We start from the raw sequence: 20,000 nt of genomic DNA, 5'->3' as shown, positions 1-20,000 counted from the left end.
TTCTAATTTACTCTCTTTTGAAACTGAAAATTAAAAATTATTTATGGAGGATAATGCTCTTTATGAACTCTTCCCTCAGGTCACAATGTTTTTTTGTTTTGTTTTTTAAAACAACAAATAAGAATCTTAAATTCCATCCATTAATATGTATCTCTGTGTTTTAGTAGTTATAGTTCTTCAAGAAAGTTTCTAAAAATACAATATTTTTCACTTGCAAAAGATTCTCAAATTTCCATTTACCAGGATAAATAAGAACTTTCAAAACCAAAACCATATACCTTTTGCTGTAGCTCTTTCACTGCAGAATCTCTATCCATACATGCCTGTCGAAAGGCTTCATAAGCTTTATTGAGTTGCTCGCCAAGATTTTTATCCATTCCTCTCTGTTCTGTAGCATCACTATAAAGGATGGAGTAAATGACAAGTCTGGAAAATAATCAGAACAATTTAGATAACTATTAAATTATATAAATATCATTTCTAAAATGCATCTTATAGACAGTTCCATACAGTTTATCATGAACATTACAGCACCAAGCACTATAAAAGTTTATAAAGGGATTCAAGTCTCATCTAAAACCCTGATTACAAATCTTTTTTTTTTTTAAGATTTTATTTATTTATTTGACAGAGAGAGAGACAGCCAGTGAGAGAGGAAACACAAGCCAGGGGGAGTGGGAGAGGAAGAAGCAGGCTCCCAGCAGAAGAGCCTGATGTGGGGTTACATCCCACAACACCGGGATCACGCCCTGAGCCGAAGGCAGATGCTTAAGGACTGAGCCACCCAGGCGCCCCATAAAACCCTGATCACAAATCTTAAGAAACATTAGCTTCTTCAATTTTTTAAAAAAAGATTTTATTTATTTATTCGACAAGAGATAGAGACAGCCAGCAAGAGAGGGAACACAAGCAGGGGGAGTGGGAGAGGAAGAAGCAGGCTCATAGCGGAGGAGCCTGATGTGGGGCTCGATCTCAGAACGCCGGGATCACGCCCTGAGCCGAAGGCAGACGCTTAACTGCTGTGCCACCCAGGCGCCCCAGCTTCTTCAATTTTTAATATTCTCTACTAGTGTTCAAGGAGCAAGTAAGGTTTCAGTTCATAAAGATGCTACTCTGAAAACAGTAATCTAAAAACACAACCTTCAAGTGGAGAAATATAAAAGGCCATTTGTTATTAATACTTTATTATAGAAATGCACAACAGGATTAGCAATGTGGGAAGGGATTTCTTTTTACTAAACGGACAGTTATTCCCACTTACAAGGTGAATTCTTGCTACACTGAAATTAGAGCAAAATTAAATAGATAATAAATGTTTGTGGATGGAGTTCACACTGTTGTTATCACAGAGCAATTAAAATGTGTGAAAATGCTCTTATTTTAGCACAAAATCTAGGGAGAGTTGTTGTTTGATTGTACATTAAAAAAGAAAAATCACATCCCTTCAGTCCTACCCACACTCCCTATTAGTTTTCCAACCTCTCTGCTGTTTCTGAACTACAGGTGATTTACTGAGTGGAGGTAATTTGGTTTTATCATCTCAATTTGCATAACATTTCTAACCACATTCCTTGGCTCTGAGCAGAGGGCCAGGTAATGACTCTGATTTTTCCTGTGAAAGTCACACCACAGGACCTTCCTCTTAATCTTCTGAAAGCCACAGAAGAGATAAAGTTCTCTATGGGGGGGGGGCTTGGGGGTACCAAATCATTTCACTTCTTTATGATTGGAAATCCTTCATAATCTCAGTCTCTAATCTTTCATGTGTCCTTTTATTTTGGGTACACAATGCTTTTTTAAAAATTGGGGTATTTTACATTAAAATACAATTCATATAACATAAAAAAATTCACCATATTAAAGTGTACATTTTTGTGGCTTTCTGTATATTCACTATGTTGTACAATCATCACCATTATCTAATTCCAGAATATTTTTATCACTACAAAAAGAAACTACTTATTAGCAGTTAGTCCCAATTCCTCTCTCCCATCAATCCCCCAGCAATCACTAATCTGCTTTCTGACTCTATGGATTTGTCTATTTTGGGCATTTCATATAAATGGGACCATACAAGATATGGCCTTTGTGTCTGACTTTTTTCACATGGCATAAAACTTCTGAGGTTTATCTATGTTGTAGCACGTAACAGTACTTCATTGCTTTTTATGTCTGAGTAATATTCCATTGTGTGAACATACCACATTTTGTTTATCCATTCCTCAGCTAATGGACATTTGCGTTCTTTCCCTTTTTTGATTATTCTAAGAAAGCTATACTATTTGTGTATGCATACTTGTGTGAACATGTTTTCAATTCTCTTGGATATATACCTAGGAGCAGAATTGCTGGGTTAGATGATAATCTCGTTTAACCTTTTAAAGGAACTGCTAAAGCTGCTTCCACAGGATGTGTACCAAGTTACATTTCTTTTTTTTTTTTTTTTTTAAGATTTTATTTATTTATTTGACAGAGAGAGAGACAGCCAGTGAGAGAGGGAACACAAGCAGGGGGAGTGGGAGAGGAAGAAGCAGGCTCCCAGCCGAGGAGCCTGATGTGGGGCTCAATTCCAGAACGCTGGGATAACGCCCTGAGCCGAAGGCAGACGCTTAACGACTGAGCCACCCAGGTGCCCCACCAAGTTATATTTCTACCAGTAATGAGTAGGAGTCCCGATTTCTCTCCCTCTTCACTAACATTTATCGTCCATTTTTAAATTTATATGCATCCCAGTGGGTGTGAAGTGGTACCTCATCAGTTTTGATTTGTATTTTCCTGATGATGTTGAACATCTTTCAGTGCTTATTGGTTATTTGTATATCCTCTTTAGAGAAATGTCTATGTAGTCAAATCCTTTGTCCACTTTTTAATTGGGTTATTTGTCTTCATATTGTTGATTTGTAAGAGTTCTTTATATATTCTGGAAACTAGAGCTTTATCACATATGTGTAATTTGCAAACTCTTCTCCCATTCTATAGATTATATTTCCTTAATAGTGTCTTTCAACAAAGTTTTAAATTCTGATGTCTGATTTTATCTATTTTTTTCTTTCGTTGCTTGCTTTTCTCATGTCCTATCTAAAATGTTGCTGCCTAAGACAAAGTCATGCAAATTTTCATCTGTGTTTCCTTTAAAGAATTTTATACTTTTAGCTTTTACATTTGTATCTTTGATCCACACTCAGTTAATCTATGTATGGTATGAGGTAGGGGTCCAAACTCTTTCTTCGGCATGCGGCTATCCTACTGCCCAAGCACTAAAGGCTATTCTTTTCCCACTGAATGGCCTTGGCACTCTTACTGAAATCAGCTGACCATAAATTGCAATGTTTTTAAAAATATCTAGGTAATATTTCAATCCTACCAGTCTTTCATTTTAAGTACTAAATACACTCCCCTAAGTCATTTTCAGGCTTCTAAAAACAATTTCAAGGTTTTTACTATGGGGGTCAGAGTGTTATTGCTTTCTGACGAAATGAAAGAATGGTAATTTTTTTTAGGAATTCCACTTAGGAAGTTTGTTTCTACTGCTACCTCTGATAGATAAAAAAAAGATGAAATACTCTTTGGATAACTAACATTGCCAGGATCTCTGACATGCCATAGATACCACGGAAAAACAAATAATTAGCATTAACACAAAGCATCATGTTGAGTACTTTATTCATTTGGACACTATATCATTCAAAGAAGGATTTAAGGCAGCTTATAAAAATATAAGCAAGATTAAAAATAGGTATATAGTAAAAGAAAATAAGAATTGGCAGCTATCAGAACTATAATACAGTATAAAATGCTAATGCAGAAATGAAAGGTTTAAGTAACTATGTGGCTGAGTTACCTATCACTATCTTAAAAAGCTGCACATCATGACAAATTGTCAACATAAAACACATCTATATTTTAAAATCTGAGACAAACAAGAACCTTGAATTGGAAACCCATCTAGTTTCTTATTTTGTTCTGTCACTGAATGACACTGTGACCTTGATTCAGGGCCACTAAATCTTTCCGAAACCCAAGTTTCTTTGTCTCCAATACAAAAAAAGATGTTTGGACTTGATTTCGAAGAAAGTTCTTTGTTCTTCAGTTGTTGAATCTGTGAGTCTAAAAATGCATGTCTGTTCCATCAAGAAGGTGCATTCTTGTTTTTAAAAATGTAAATGCAATACTAAAAATAGCTGCATCATATGCAAGTAAATCATGTGGACGCTTCATTTCAGGTCCTTGAATTAGATCACACAAATGTCACTAAGAAGAGTTACTGAGTAAATTCCACATGAATGCATCCTATTTCCTGAAATAAGAATGTATGCTGGAGAGATACGATTCAGGTCAATACAACTAAATAAATGATACATTTAATTTCTATCTCACAACCAAGAAGAGAATTGGGTGTTAGATCAGTGACACTGACCAGAGAAAAAGGAAACAGTCGCTGGGACCCAACTAATTAAATTGGACAGATTTCAAATATTACACCCTGAACTTTAAAGCCACTTGTTCCTCTCTCTCTCTTTTTTTTGAAGCATTTGTTAAGTGTAAAATTAATTTCACAATTTAAGAGGCAGTCACATTTCAATTACATTTTGGTATGCCTGCTGCAAAACTTGCCAGGCTCCAGGGAAATGGTTTTATTTATAGTAAACATGCTCAAACCCAAATCTCATTGCCTAAACCCAGGAGATCCAAGCTAAAGCAACCTCTGCCTTGGAAGCACTCTTCTAGTTATGGTTTCACTGTTTTAAGTGTATTTTTGGAAAGCCTTCCATGGTAATTTCTTTATTCTGGGTCTGATTTGCTGGTTTCCTTCCACTACAGGAGGAAGAGTAAGTCACTGATACCCCAGAAGGTATCTGGGCAAGCAGAATGCAAAGCACCCCCACCCACCCAGGGCAATCCCCCTGAAGCCTGGATAGTCCCTACCCACCCACCTCCGTCCCTCTGGCAGTAGTTCCCTTTTTTCCCCCGGGTGGTTCCTGTGAGAAGGAAAATGAAGGACAGCAAGTTCCTGTTCTGCCTCCCAGGTCCAATGTGTGTCCACCCAGGAGGAAGCACCAAGAAAATCCCTGGGCTGCAGGCTGCTTCCTCTTTCATTACTTCCTTGATTCAATAACTGTTCTAGGGTAGGAAAGGAACCCTCCGCAAGGTAGATAATTTTATCTTCCCTTGGTAAAGTTTCCCCAGCTCCAACAAAGGCCTGCCAACTGCTAGGACCAAACTTAGATGTTATAAAATGGATCCCATTACTATTCAATTAGGAAAAATAAAGTTTATATTTACTTGTTACATGTAAGGCACTTTTGTGGGGTGAGGCAAGGGGCTTCAGAGGGTACCACCTCAGAGTTGTGTTCCTTTTACAAAGTTTTTTCACCAATACTTTACCTCCTATTATTCACATTCCCATCTGACTGATACGGGCTCAGAGGCATTAAATGAGTTCCCTAGAGCTACTAAGCGATAAGCATGGGAACTGGGACTATAAAATTCTTCATTCAAGGACTGTTTATTAAAGGCAACTGCAGGAGCCCCTGGGTGGCTCAGTGGTTAAGTGTCTGCTTTCCACTCAGGTCAGGATCCCAGGACCCTGAGATCTAGCCCTGCATCAGGCTCTCCCCTCAGCGGGAAGCCTGCTTCTCCCTCTCCCACTCCCCACACCTCCCGCTTGTGTTTCCTCTCTCCCTCTCTGTTAACTAACTAACTAAATAACTTTAAAAAAATAAAGGCAACTGCGAACTATTCTCCTAGGGTGCCATGGTGGATATGTTTACTTGATAAAACACTGCCAAGTAGGAGCAAAGACTGTACTGGGCACTACTGACACTGGGAACAAAACAAACACGAAACTCATCTTCACAAAAGCACCATGAGCTAGAACTTAAAAGTGTACATATATGTAGCCTGAGGTATCCAAAGGCTATAGAACTGGGAGAGGAAAGCGGTCACATCTATTTTTGAGGCTTAGGAAAGGCTCTGAGAGGTAGGTAACATTTATACTAGGTATCTGATAATCAAATAGCAGTCATCCTTTCTAGAACAGGTTCCCAAGGGCTATAAAGATGTTTTTAGTGTTAGATAATATATCCATTCTTCACTAAAAAAGGCTAGGATAATAAGCATTTCTTTATGCATTATTCAGCTTGATTTTTTATTTTAATATTTATTTGAGAGAGAGAGAAAGCACGTGCACATGCCCGGGGAGGGAGGCAGAGAAAGAGAGAGAATCTCAAGCAGACTCCCTGCTGAGCAAGAAGTCCCACATGGGACTTGATCTCAGGATCCCGAGATCATGATCTGAGCCGAAATCAAGAGTTGGGCGCTTCACCAACTGAGCCAGCCAGGCGCCCCTTGATTTTTCTGATCATACAACTCTGCAAACCTGAGACAATTCTCCAATATAACAATGATGGTTACTTACAGAAATGACTGATTAGGCTAGTGCTTTCCCATGATGCTTGAAAAGCAGCAGTGGGAATGAAATAAAGGATAAGTCTTGTATCTTCGATGGAACTCAATTTTCCTTTCTTATTTAAAATGAAGGGGCTAAATGATATAATCTCTTTCAACTTTTTGATTATATAGCATTTCCAAACAGAGTATTGAAGCTATTGCTTGGGAAATACAGTGATATAGTTTTCCTCGTACGATATCATAGCTTTAAAAGAAGTAGTCATTTTGTTTTAAATTGTACTATAAACTAGGCCTTGGTTACAAACTAGCTGATATGATATTTAATTTCAAGGTGGTGAGAAGCATGGAGTAAAGTTACATAGGGTGTCCTGGAATTAAAGAGGTGATATGATACTGCGAAAATATGTGATATAAAAATATGTGAAATAACAGTGAAGATGACTTTACTTATTTAATAACATTTATGTATGTCCTCCTAACACTTAACTACATAGAATGAAAAAAGGAAAGGCATTGTAATCAGATCCCATATCTGCAATTTTCTAGCCATTTATTTGGCTTCTCTATTAGTCTTCTTATGATACATAGTTTGCAGTACTATGAAGATTAAATGAAACCATATATGAAGTATACATATTATCTGTTCCTCAATATCTGTTCTCTTCTCCTCTAATATCCTAACTTTTAACTGGTATGGTCAGGTGAGTATGTTCTGGTCATTGGCAAGTAAATGCAACTTCCAAGAGGAGCTCATCACTTTTTTCCCTTCCCCGGCTGGATGGGATGTTGTGGTGAGTCACGTAGAACACTATGATGAAGACAACATTTCAGGGATGGTGGAAGGACAAGGGCAGATGCGGGAACAAGAATGAAGATGTCTAGGTCCTTGACATGGTGGAGCTGCCAGATCAGCCCTTGACATCTTACACTTTAAATTCTAATATACGAAAGAAATAAAATTTCTCTCTTATTTAAGCCACTGTTTTTGAGAATCTCTTAATAGAGGAGCTGAGTTGTTTAAACAGGTACAACAGTTACCACTGGTTCAGTGCTGAATGCATTGTATGTGCTCCTTTTTTTTCATGGGAAAGAGACAAAGTCATAGTCTTTGCCTTTTTCTCTAATTAGAGCTTATAATTTAGTAAGGCAGACAAGCATGAAAATAACCATACTAGCAGGCCAATTATAAATGTGTAAAAAGGTATGATCATATCTTGAAAGGGGTCTGGGAAGCACAGGTGGAAGCATTTGCAAGAATTCGCCCAATGGGTCACTGAAGATTTACTGCATATAAGTTTTATATCAAAAGAAAAAGAAAAAAGAACTGTTAAATAAAAGGGATAAGCAGGGTAACAACTCAATAGGAAGAACAATTAAAATGAGAGGGATTGTGGAAGGCCTCACAGAAGATCTGACACTTAAACCTGGCCCTGAAACATGAGGATTTCAACAAGCAGAGAATGAGAGGGAGGAAAGAATATTCACTCTGAAAGACAGAGGCATTGAGAAGTCACTAGTACAGTGCATTTAGGGACTGGAGGTATTCTATTTATGGAAGTCTAAGATGTGTAGAAGACGAAGAGGTGAGGGTGTTAAGACAGAATAGTCATGGCCACCATGTATGACTGTGCTACACTACAAAAACCCTAGGGGCACCATTCGGGCAGACCATAATCAGAACGGAACCCCCTGGAGTTACAGAGTGTACCAGGTGCATACACTATAGGCAGCAGACTCAGTTATGGCCAGATTGTGGTGGACCCTAAATATTACTCTAATAAATTTAGACTTTAACCTGACATTAAGAAGTAATGCAGGATTTTCGGGGTGCCTGGGTAGCTCAGTGAGTTAAGCATCTTACTCTTGACTTGGCTCAGGTCATGATCTCAGGGTCCAGGGACTGAGCCCCTCATCAGGCTCGCACTCAGTAGGGAGTCTGTTTCAGGATTCTCCCTGTCTGCCTGCCCCTCGCCCCGCTCATGTGCATGCAGCACGCTCTCTCTAAAATAAATAAATAAATAAATCTTAAAAAAAAAAAAGTAATGGAGGATTTTCAAGCAGGAGATAAACATGTTTTAGAAAGGTAAACTGAGTACCCATTGTGGAATACAAACTAATGAGGGAGACAAAGTGAGGACATCCATAGGGAACTATTGTACTCTGAGTGAAAGATGGGCTTGATCAAGAGCAGGGGAAGTGAAAAATGAATACATTCAAGACACAATTCTAAGTCAAAGTCAATGGGATTTGTTGTCCAGGTGGATCTAGATAGGAAGGCAGCATTCAAGCCACTACAATTCTGAATCGGCTGGCCTGGGATGGGGTCCTGGAATCTGCGTTTTAATAAGTAACCCATGTGATTTTTTGAAGCTGGTTCACTAGCCATATTTTTCAAAATACTAGGCAGACAGTGATGATAGCCAATAGAGAAACAGGAAGAAAAATGTTCTGGGAAGAAAGATATTGAATACAATTTTGGATAGAAGTGCTATAGAAGACACATAATTAACAAGAGGCAGGGAAAATATACCAACTTAGCAGTAATGAAATCCAGAGAACAAATAAATACTAAGTATGGCTTCCCTCCTGCTTATATTCCTATTCTTAAAGTCCTGTTTTGATTGTCCTCTGATAACTCCTAAGTCCTTGGACAGTCAACCAAGCCCAAATCTTTTTAACAAAAAAACAAAACAACAACAACAAAAAAACCCCAAAAAACAAAACAAAAACCCAAACCACTACATTTTTGAAAAGAAAATAGTGGAGAAAGAAGTAATACTCATTATTGTATCACTTCAGGTTATAAGATGTACACTCTTTTCCTCTCAAATATAAAGCAAAAAAGAGGATAGGGCCACTGGACAGTGTCAGAAGGTAAATAATAAACTAGGGAATGCATAAAACAGTAAGGCATTTTAGCATAAGTCTGTTATTCTTAAGCAAAGAGACCCTCAGGCAAAAGGGTAGGAATGTTATCTAATGCTCTGTTCTGTTAACCCTTACAACATGCTGTTAAGTAACAGGAAAAATAACTCTCTGGTAAAGTGTCTGAATGCGTGATCTTTTTGAAATCTCCTCCCTTCTACTCTGCCAAATTTATGACAAGAAAGTAGCATTAACAATGATCTTTCATAGGAGTAGGATGGTTTGTACCTATCTTGCGGTCCTAAGAGTCTGAAAAAAAATATTTTCAGTAGTCTTAAAAAAATCCACCTAAATAGAACACAATAATGTACAAGATGTCACAGGCTGCACAAGATTTATAAAAGGAAAAGTTGCTTTTGAAGAAGTTGTTAAAATCTCATGAGTTGAGGCGCCTGGGTGGCTCAGCTGGTTAAGCATCTGCCTTTGGTTCAGATCATGATCCTGGGGTCCTAGGATGGAGCTCTGAGTCAGGCCCCTGCTGAGTGGGGAGCGCTTCTTTCTCTCCCTCTGCCACTCCACCCTGCTTGTGCACTCTCTCTGTCTCTCTCTCAAATAAATACATAGAATCTTTAAAAAAAATAAAAATAAAATCTCACGAGTTAATAGATTAGGGGCCACTCCAGCATCTCTGAGTCATTTATTGTATCAGAACAAAACAAAACCACTATGAAAGGAAAGAGCTCTTCTATGAAGATATAAAACTTAAGGAGACAATAGGGGACCTTTTCACAAAAAGGCCTATTTTCTCTTAAGTCACAGTTTAAATTGCTGAGCGGTCATTTAGTCTTGAGAATATTACCAATGATAAATGGGAACAAGCAAAAGCTTACATAATTATAAAGCTATACTCTGTGCTCTTAACCATTGGCACGAGACTCCCCAGCTCTTCATACCCCTGCTTTTAATTTCCCTGAGGACACGTCGAGGCTTTTGGGCAAATGTTTGCAAGTCACAACTTGTTTTATTAGAAGTAATTGTAAGAACTCCAAGGAGAAAATAAATAAGGTTTCAGAGATTTCCAGATCTCTATTTCCAGTCATTCCCAAGATGTTTAGGGTGTGACTTTAAATGTTTAGTATGATAAAAGTTTAAAACCAGATATAGTACCGCGTAACGCACTCTTACTCCAGTTGCTGAATACCCCTGAAGACAGGGCCCCCAAATCCCTGGGTACCCTGACAAACCAATCTCTCAAACCTGCATCTGTGCCCAAAGTGACCGAGTTTCCACTCTTTTCAAAGCCAGTTTTTCTTAAATATGACTATTCAGACCTAGTAAATCTTAACACTTGCTGTGCTATCCTACCATGTGGAAGCGAGTTTATTAAAAATCTTCACTTTTTTCACTTTCACTTCTTTTTGTATCTGGAAAAATAAAAAGATGCTATAAAATAAAGATTTCAGTTTTTAACTGATACCACATCCTGTGTAAAATATATTAATTTCTTCTTTATTAAGACAATTTGAACATTAGAAATCAAAATTAAAAAGCCTAGTCAATCAAAGATAAAATCAGATTTGGGAGTAGAGAATATGCTTGTTGACAGGTCAGAGTGAACAAGTCATTTAACCTTTCCGTGCACCTCTGTTCCCTCATCTGCCTCAGTTTAGGATGTTTGGGGTAGAACACACTGTACGACATGGGTCGGTAGAATCATCCAGGGTGGTTTAAAAAAAAACAGATCAGCAAACCCTGGCCAAGATTTCTTGGATAATTTTTTTGTGGGGGGTAAAGGGGAAAAGAGAGAAGAGCAGATGTAAGACATATTTAGAATTACGCCATAGGGGGTCAATTCATAACTGGGAAAGCACTGTACTTTGTATAACACTATACAAATATGCACCAAGGCAGGGAAACAGACTTTTTATAGTGTCTTTTTTGTTCCACAGTGATCTGCTGTTTGAGTTGTTCCAGAAGAAGCATATAGAATTTGGAAACAAAATAGCAGTTGCTAAGGTAGAAGATGTTCTTAAAAAAAGAAAAAAGAAAAATAAAAAAGGTATTTTGATAATTTGGCAGATAGCCCAAAGCAACAGCACTCTAACGATCTTGGTTCCCTGAAATTTCCACAACTCAACAGTCTGTATGACAAGTGTTTCCTCTATTAATGGAAGAGATTCCATTAACGGCATTTGCACTGAAGTTCATGTTGAGAAAGAAATTTGAGTGTGACCACAGCTCTTCTACCAAGTAGCAATGACCCTTTTCACTTGATGCTCCCCCCACCAATACTCTAATCATCTCTATTCTATTTAAATCTCAAACTATCTACAGATAGTTGAGAAAGGGCATAGACCTCAAAGACATGCCTTCAATCCAGAAAGGCACACAACCGCGGACCATAAAGACAATTTCAGTTTTGTGTTTGAATGACAAGCATTTCAACAATTTAAGAGGCATTTCCCTATTTCCCCAAGGGGAAACATTAGGGATGGGGGAGGGATTTGATACCTATCGAGGTAATATTACTTGCCAGGTGCTTTATATAAGCTACCTTACTTTTTCTTCTGCAGGAGCATAGATTATTTTCCCTTTCTACATAAAGAAAACGAGCTTCAAAAGGTTATATAAATTGACTAAGGTCAAAGAATTAGACAATGAAAGACCCAGATAAATCCAGCTCTTTCTGACATGAAAATCCAATCTCTAGCTCTTTTCACTCTAATTGAGTTTTTATTTTATTTTTAACCAAAGTTATACCTATCTATATTTAAAGGAGTCAAGGAGTTTCACAAGAATTAAGAAAAACTGTAAATCCCTTGCCCTGTTCTTTCTCCTCCTCATTTTCTGCTTCACCCTGGCAATGATTTTTAGCTCTTTTGGTTCTTTCTGGTATTTATCTCGGTATCTCTAAATAACATGCTAATATTGCCATTATTGATTTTTCAGTTTTACTTGTCTTTCCACTACGCAAAGTAAGAATTTAGTTCACAGCTTTGCTCTGCTGTCTTCTAGCTTCCATTTTTTTTTCGTGGAAGTCCAGAGCCATTCTGATTCCTGATCTTGTACCTAACTCAGCTGGAAGTTCATCCTTCACTTCTAGGAAATTTTCTTCAATTATTTTTTTGGCAATTTCATTCCTTCTGTATTCCTTTGTGGGACTCCTCTATTTGGATGTTGAATCTTCTGAAGTGATATTCTTATTTCCTCCCAGCCTCCTTCTTAAATGAACTTCTTTTTCTTGTTTCATATATAAAATATCTTAAGCCTGCTGTCTTTGGTAACCAGTATTATTCTGCCAAGTGATAGTTAACCAATCCTGAATAAATGAAATAATAATTGAAGTAAGTAGTAGTGCTTCCAGGGCTCTACTGAGGCTGGGGCTGTGTGAACCAAAACATTGCTCCACTAACCAAGGGTGGGGGTGTGTAAACCGAAACAATGTTCCACCAATTGCCCAGCTCAACCAAACAATTCAACTTTGATTAGTTACATATTTTGGGATTTCAAGTTTGAAAAGAATCACAGGCTTAAAGGTATCAGATTTCCACCACCTCCACCCAGAATGATTTATAATGCTTTAATAAGGTCTATTTTTTGTGGGGTAGTAGAGACAAGTATGGGTGATTTGGGAGGTGGGAAAGGCCCCTCTGTTGGGTTTCCCCCACTGCTGAGACTATTCTGTGTCTAGGTAAGCGTTCTGCCAGGTTCATACTTGTGGTAAGGGGCCACTTTAAATCTAAAGTGGTTTCAGGATTGGGGCCGAGAGGGGGGAAGAGGAAATCAACTGGAGCTACCTCTTCCTAGAAAAGTCATCTGCTTTTCCAACCCCTTGGGACATGAATAATAAGCATTCACATTCTATTTCAGAAAAGTTGCCACTTTAGCAAAAGAAGAGGTAAATAGGTTAGTGGAAGATACACCCTGTGTTTTTTAAATTAAGCTCTGTGATCACCTCTTCACTCACGAAAATCATCAGAAGCAAAAAGCACAAGTCAATAACACAGTACATACCTCAAATAAAAGGACATCTTCTGTCTTAGGGTAAATTTTTAAAGACACTCAAAAGTATGTGTTTTCTCCCCACTTAAAGAAAGGAAATGGAAAAGAACTGTCACTCCTAACACTTGGTTTTAATCATTTCCCACTTTTAAGAGAGTTCCCTAACATAAGCAGCCAATTCCCCCAAATTTCCCTAACATAAGCAGCCGATTCCCCAAAATGACAGTTTGCATTTCTGGTCTCACTTTCCCATATACCCATAGCATGCTGCAATACAACTGTTAACTGTGTTCCAGTCAGGCACCTGAAATAATAGAAACTTAAATACCATTGATCCAGCAGTGTCAGAATTTAGATTGTGTATTTTTTCCATAAGCTGGTAGTAGGCTAAATATATCAGGATAAACAAGGTAAGATGATCCCCCCAAAGATCAACCCAAAAGCTCCCCAGACCAGGTTCTCCATTTTGCTGGATGTTTGAATTTGGTGAAACTTTTTGTGTTATCTTCTAAGAGTTAAAAGATTTCACAGCCAAAGACCACACCCATGTGTCTCAGCTTTGCCTTACTTCCNTTTCTTTTTTTTTTTTTTTTTTTTTGGCCCAGTAGTACTTCTTTCTCTGTAACTGTTCATCAAATTCTGGCGTTGAAGTGCACAACCAAACAGTATAACACCAGAAGAGAAACTGGGCATGGCATGTGATGTTCTACCCCAAGGTAAACAGAAACATGGCACTGCTCAGTTAGCTTGCTCAGCTTCCTAAGGGGTATTCTTTCCTGAGTAAGAGTCATGTTAAAATCTGGAGATGGGGGGCAGAATGGGGTTTATGCAGTTTAAAATGGCTATTTAATACTAAAAATCTGTTTTCATAAGTCATATAAAGTAGTGCTCTGCAGAATATTCTTGGATGGAGGAACTACAAGAGCAAGTTTATATTCAGTACGAGGAGGTGTAAGAGAAGACTGTAGGAAGGAGGAGCCAATATTAAATTCCCTAGGATATGTGCGATTTTAACGTTTATGAAAAAGGAGATAAGGATTTTTAAAAGCCAAGAACCATTAATACCAAAGGAAAGGCAATTCTAGTTTAGAGATAGCAAATATATGAAATTACATTACAGGAAATGCCACATAACAAGTGGCTATGAATAATATAAGCACTTAAATACCCCATAAAAGCAGGTGATTTTATTCAAGTGATTTGAAATAATATATTATCTTGAAGAGACCTAAGTCCCTGATTTCTGTCCTTTTAAAGCAATCTACTCTCCCTAGCAAAATTACCTGGTTGTGTTTGTTCTGCTGCCCAGAGAACAATTCTCTAAACCTTGCTCTATGCAAATATCTCAAAGATTCTCAGAACTTCAACTTCTTAAGTAACCATCAAAATGGAACTCATTGTTATTTTTCTTCATCCATTCAATTCCCAATAATTCCTTACTGAAATGACTTGAAAGACCTTGCTTTCACAACCTATTTTTATTTATTTATTTATTTTTAAAGATTTATTTATTTATTTATTTGACAGAGAGAGAGAGAGAGAGAGAGACAGCCAACAAGAGAGGGAACACAAGCAGGGGGAGTGGGAGAGGAAGAAGCAGGCTCCCAGGGGAGGAGCCTGATGTAGGACTCAATCCTGGAACGACTGTGCCACCCAGGCGCCCCCACAACCTATTTTTAATAGGCACTTTTTTTTTTTCCCCAAAGCAAAAATACTGGTAGTAAGTGAAAGCTAATGCAGATCATCAGTGCTCAGTTTACTCTCATAATTTAGTATGGATAATTATTATCATAGAAGGTGTATCTCTGGATAAAGGGAAGAAAACTCAGGTTACTATACAGGACATTTCCCCTGTGAGATAAATATTATTTATTTCCCAAACTCTTTTTCTTTAGGAAAAAAAAAAAGTCCCTTAAGAATTGTTTTTCTTGGTTGCACAACAACGTAAATACATTCAACACTACAAAACTGTACATTTAAAAATGGTTACGATGGTAAATTTCATGTTTTATGTATTTCACCATAATTTTAAAAAGTTTTTATAGACAAGGAATTGAAAAACTATGACATATGTATTACATAGGTCCCAAAGGCTTGTTTTCAGTTGCAAAGGACCTGGTACCACTGCCTGTTCTGGTCCTCCTCAACTTTTTCAAATATTTCATCTAGTTCAAAAGACTTCATACACTAATTAGCCATCTACCCACAGGGCAGTTCATTTAATATTCTCTGCTATTCTTTTTTGAAGATGACTCAGAATCTTGGTCCCAGACTATAAAGAGATTTTTGTTACCTATTCTAGATAATAGCCTCCTCTTTCCCTCTACCCTTGACTGAAAACCACACCAGCAAGGAGATGGGGGGAAGGGGAATGGCAGCCACAACATAAATCCTACAGGAACCAGAAACCAAAACTTGGCCTGACATAATGAAACACAATCTAGATGAAATTAAACAGTAATATACATGCTTATAAGGTGTCAGAAAACAAACAAAATACCAAACAGTAGTTAACAGCTTATCAGTTAATGCATCATGTCAGAATAATTAGAATAGTGAGGTTTTACATCACAGGCTACTTATTTTTATTTACCATTTACTTTTGGATAATGAGTATGGCTTTAAAAAACATGCAGAAGAAGTCTTTTGTTGTTATACGACACATTCCTAAATCATGTCAATAATTACTTTATCTAGACTGATACATACTCAAATAAAATCTTCAAATATGCAAGCATTCACATAATGCCTGCATCTCTCTGTAAATAACACTTATGAGTGTCTTGAAGTCCACAGTTCACAGACGTATACTGGTAAATTACATTACCTGCTTAAGGTCATATTCTTGAGTGATCAAAAATAATCCGAAATAATCATTTATAAAAGGTAATAACTCTACCAAAGAGTACACAATACGTATTATCTGGACTATGCTAACAATTTTCACTTCATATTAAATAAGTACAGGCATGCTAAGCTTGTGTATTTTTTTCACCTACTCATTTTAAAACTCTTATGGGAGTTGGCTACAGTAGAATGTTAGCTTGGTTAGTACCTCTAAAGAAAGAAATTTCCCAACAAAATTGGGACACTAATGACAGCAAAGTGAAACTGATGCTTTCCCAGTTAAGTGTCATTCCTGGTTTCCCCCAGGCCAGAGAAGAACTTGCCCATGTAGACGCAACACCCTTTACTTTATAATATAGTACAGTATAGTATAGTACAGTTTACTTTATAGTATAACTGGAGTGGAGGAAAGAAAGAACAGCAATACATTTTATTATCAGCCTCAGCCTACCTATACAATCTTCTCTGACCATGAAAAAAAGAGGTGGGAGGAGGGAAGAGAAATGACCAGGATCAACACAGAAGTTCTTTATTTTCAATATATTGGTGTTTTAGACTCTTCCATTTATTTGGATTTACTCTGAGGAGTTTTTGTTTGTTTGTTTGTTTGAAGTTCTGAGGCTTTTTGCTGAATATTGCTGCTATTTTAAGAACGATGTACTTTCAGGCCAACATGGTTTCATGAGTGAATTCTTTCAAACCTTCTAAGAATAGAGAGCTCTTATGCTGTTTAAACTAATTTCAGTGTAGAGAAAGCAGGAATTCTTCTCAGTTCTTTTTAGGAAACCATCATAACCCTGATATCAAACTCTGGCAAAGATAACACAGAAAATGATGACTACAGATGATACCCAATTACTGATTTTAAGTAAAAATGTTACCAAAAAGAAATCTATATGCTTAAATATTACACCATGACCAAGCGTAAGGCTGGTTCACAAACCGGAATTCAACTAAAATAACCCGACATCCTAATAGGTCAAAGTAAAGCACACAATATGTCATGACAGATGCCAAAAGCCATATGACAAAATTCAACTTTCACTCCTGATAAAAATGTTAAGTCATAATGAAAATCCATCATCTTAACGAGAAATATATAGGCCAAATGAACACTCAACATCTATTATTCAAATTGCTCTCAATGTGCTAGTCAATGTAAACACACATACACACACACACACACAAAACGTTGGCCTAAAACCCATTTTCTGTGGGGTGTGTGGGTGGCTCAGTAAGTTAAGCATCTGACTCTTGATTTCAGCTTAGGTCATCATCACATGGTCTTGAGACTGAGACCCGCTTCAGGCTCTGAAATGAGCATGAAGCCTGCTTAAGATTCTCTCTCTCTCCCCCCTTCCCTCTTCCCTGCTTGCTCTCTCTAAAATAAAATAAAATAATCCATTCTCTGCAAAAATCCTAGTAAACTAGAAATACTAAAGACACTTCCTTGATAAACAGAACCTACTGGAAATTAATAGTAAAACCCTTATTTAATGATGACATAGTAAAAACATCCACAAACTAAGAAATAATATATGGATGGACAGAATCACTGTTATTACATATCACTGTGCTGGAGAAGCTAGCAATTCACTAAATTAAAGAAGGAAAAGAAATATAAAGATAAGATTGTATTTAGATGACCTTTTCTAGAAAATTCAGGGGAAACAATTTATTAAAACTATTAAGTTTAGAAAGTTGGTCAGATATAGAATCACTCATTTGATACCAGCCAGAAAATATTAGTGAATACAGTAGCTAAAACCTCCAAAAGAATTATTTTAATGAAACATGAACAGTGTACACTTTAAATTTTACCTCAAAAAGAAAGCAATATTCAGGAAAATTTTGAAAAAGATAAATGAAGGACTTGCTTTATGAATTACTAAAAAATGCTATAATCAGGAGATTGTGTATAGGAAGAGACAAACAGAACAAAGGAATAATAATAATATAATAATAAAAGACCCATGTGTACGTGGAAATTTATTAAAATAAGGGAGTATTCTAGTCAGGAAGAAATGATTTCAACAACTGATTTCAGGGAAAATGGCTAAATTCCTACCTTATATAATGTACAAAAATAATTTTCAGATATTCTAATGAGTAAAGCATAAAAAACTACAAAAGAATTAATAAACAATACAGGAAAATATTTTAATAATTTTTTGAGTGGGAACTGCCTTCTTAAGTGATAACAAACCTGGGCATTTTAAACCAAAAGAGTGACAATTCTTGAAAATATCTGCCGTATATTTCACAAAGGATTACTATATCTGCACCCTAGTAAAATATAGATAAATAATTCTTTAGAATAATGGGCAAAATACATGGGCAGGTCACATTAAGAGATGGTTAACTACATTATGGTACATCCCGACAAGTACCATGCTGACGTTTAGAGTAGAGCTATGTATGGCAAGACTTCCACCATATATTCTTTTTTTGTCTGAAAATGCACATAACAGAATTGTATGCATATATACTCTCACTTTCACAAGGAAACGAAATAACATGTTTATGCACATTTAAGAGTGACGTGGAAGGCCTTTGTGAAGTACTACGACTGGAGAGAAAACTGAGAAAAAAGTTTCATTTTCTCCATAAATTGTTGGCTTTATACATGGTCGTATCATTTTAGGGTTTCCCTCTCCTCCCAAATGATGAAAAAATAATTTTTCAACAGGATTCAGAGCTTGCTTCTCTGCTACCCCTCGTTTGAAATGTGTATTCCACCACGGTAAGGAGGCAGATCATTTCATATTGCTTCGTTTTCATGTCACTTCACTCCTGTTACTACCATTTCTCCCCTCGGACAACTCGTCAAAAGCATGAGAGAAATAAAGGACACCTGACATAGCAAGGCTGTTCAATTTTTGCTTGTTACAGCGCAACAAGGGAGATACACCTACTCTTTGGTTTGAGTATCTTCCCCCTACTTTCTCCACTTCTTGACAAGCAGACCTTTTTAGATCTATAACTCAGTTGCTACTCATTTTATACCGGAGTTGAGACCCTACCTAACGCCTGGGTTCCAACTGGGGGTAGGGTTTGCTTTTTGCTTTTTCCGCCTCGCCCACCCATTCTCTCCGTGACACTCCGGGAAGTTACCCCACTTCTCACTGACACGGCTATGATGACACCCCACAGGAAAGCTGAGAGCGGAATTGTGCAACAACCTTGGGAAGAACAACAGAAAGACCTCTTTTAAAAGTTTTCGAAAGAATAACCACGACAGTACTAGCTTCCGGAAGACAACCCTTGCCCCGAAAGGAGTCTGGGACACTCGTGACGGGGCCCACGGCTCACCCTGACATCGCAAGCCCTGCCTCCCCTCTTTCCCGGCGAAGACGTCAAGTGCCCGCGAGCGCTGGACGCGGAGTTGGGCTGGAACCCTCCCCAGAGAGCGTCGCGGCGGGGAGAGCGTGGCTGCGCTGACGTCGCGGGCTCGGAAAGCCCCTCCCGGGTCGGCTCGGGGACGCACACCCAGGTGGTTTCTCTCCCACAACGTCCCTCTCCACTCTGAGAACTGGTCGTCTCCGCAGCTCCTCGGCTTCTTTCCCTGCGGCACCCGTAGTGCCAGCGCACCGCCCTCGCTCACACACACAAGTTCCCCGCCGTTGTGCTCGACGGGTTCCAACGGAACAACTCGTTCGCGAAGTTTCTTACTCACAGTTCAGGGATTCCGCGCCTGTCTCTCACGCCCCGGATCGGTGGCGCCCGGTCGAGCGAGTCGACCGGAAGTTGTTTTCCGTTCCAGTTCAGAGGGCAGCGCCTGCGCGCGGAGCTTTTAACCCTTCACCCTCCACCCCGCCAGGCCAGACCCGACCCCTCCCGTCCCACCCGGCTCACTCCCCGACCCGCTCCGCCTC

The 20,000-nt window shown here is 38.2% G+C and overlaps 1 protein-coding gene across 6 annotated transcripts in view; it reads right to left on the bottom strand.

Annotated features, from left to right (window-relative positions):
- The window catches only part of TANK (TRAF family member associated NFKB activator), a 91,419-nt gene that overhangs the window by 56,103 nt on the left and 15,316 nt on the right, over nt 1-20,000 (bottom strand). For 2 of the 6 annotated variants that reach the window (XM_019805128.2, XM_019805126.2), the window contains exon 2: nt 279-426. In XM_019805128.2, the coding sequence (XP_019660687.1) occupies nt 279-377 (99 nt within the window). In that variant the 5' untranslated portion in view covers nt 378-426. The other 4 variants (XM_019805125.2, XM_019805124.2, XM_011231375.3 and 1 more) reach the window with 4 other exon arrangements.

This window comes from Ailuropoda melanoleuca, chromosome 2 (genome assembly GCF_002007445.2).
Source record: "Ailuropoda melanoleuca isolate Jingjing chromosome 2, ASM200744v2, whole genome shotgun sequence".
Taxonomy (NCBI): Eukaryota; Metazoa; Chordata; class Mammalia; order Carnivora; family Ursidae; genus Ailuropoda; species Ailuropoda melanoleuca.
This window is presented reverse-complemented; position numbering and strand designations above follow the sequence as displayed.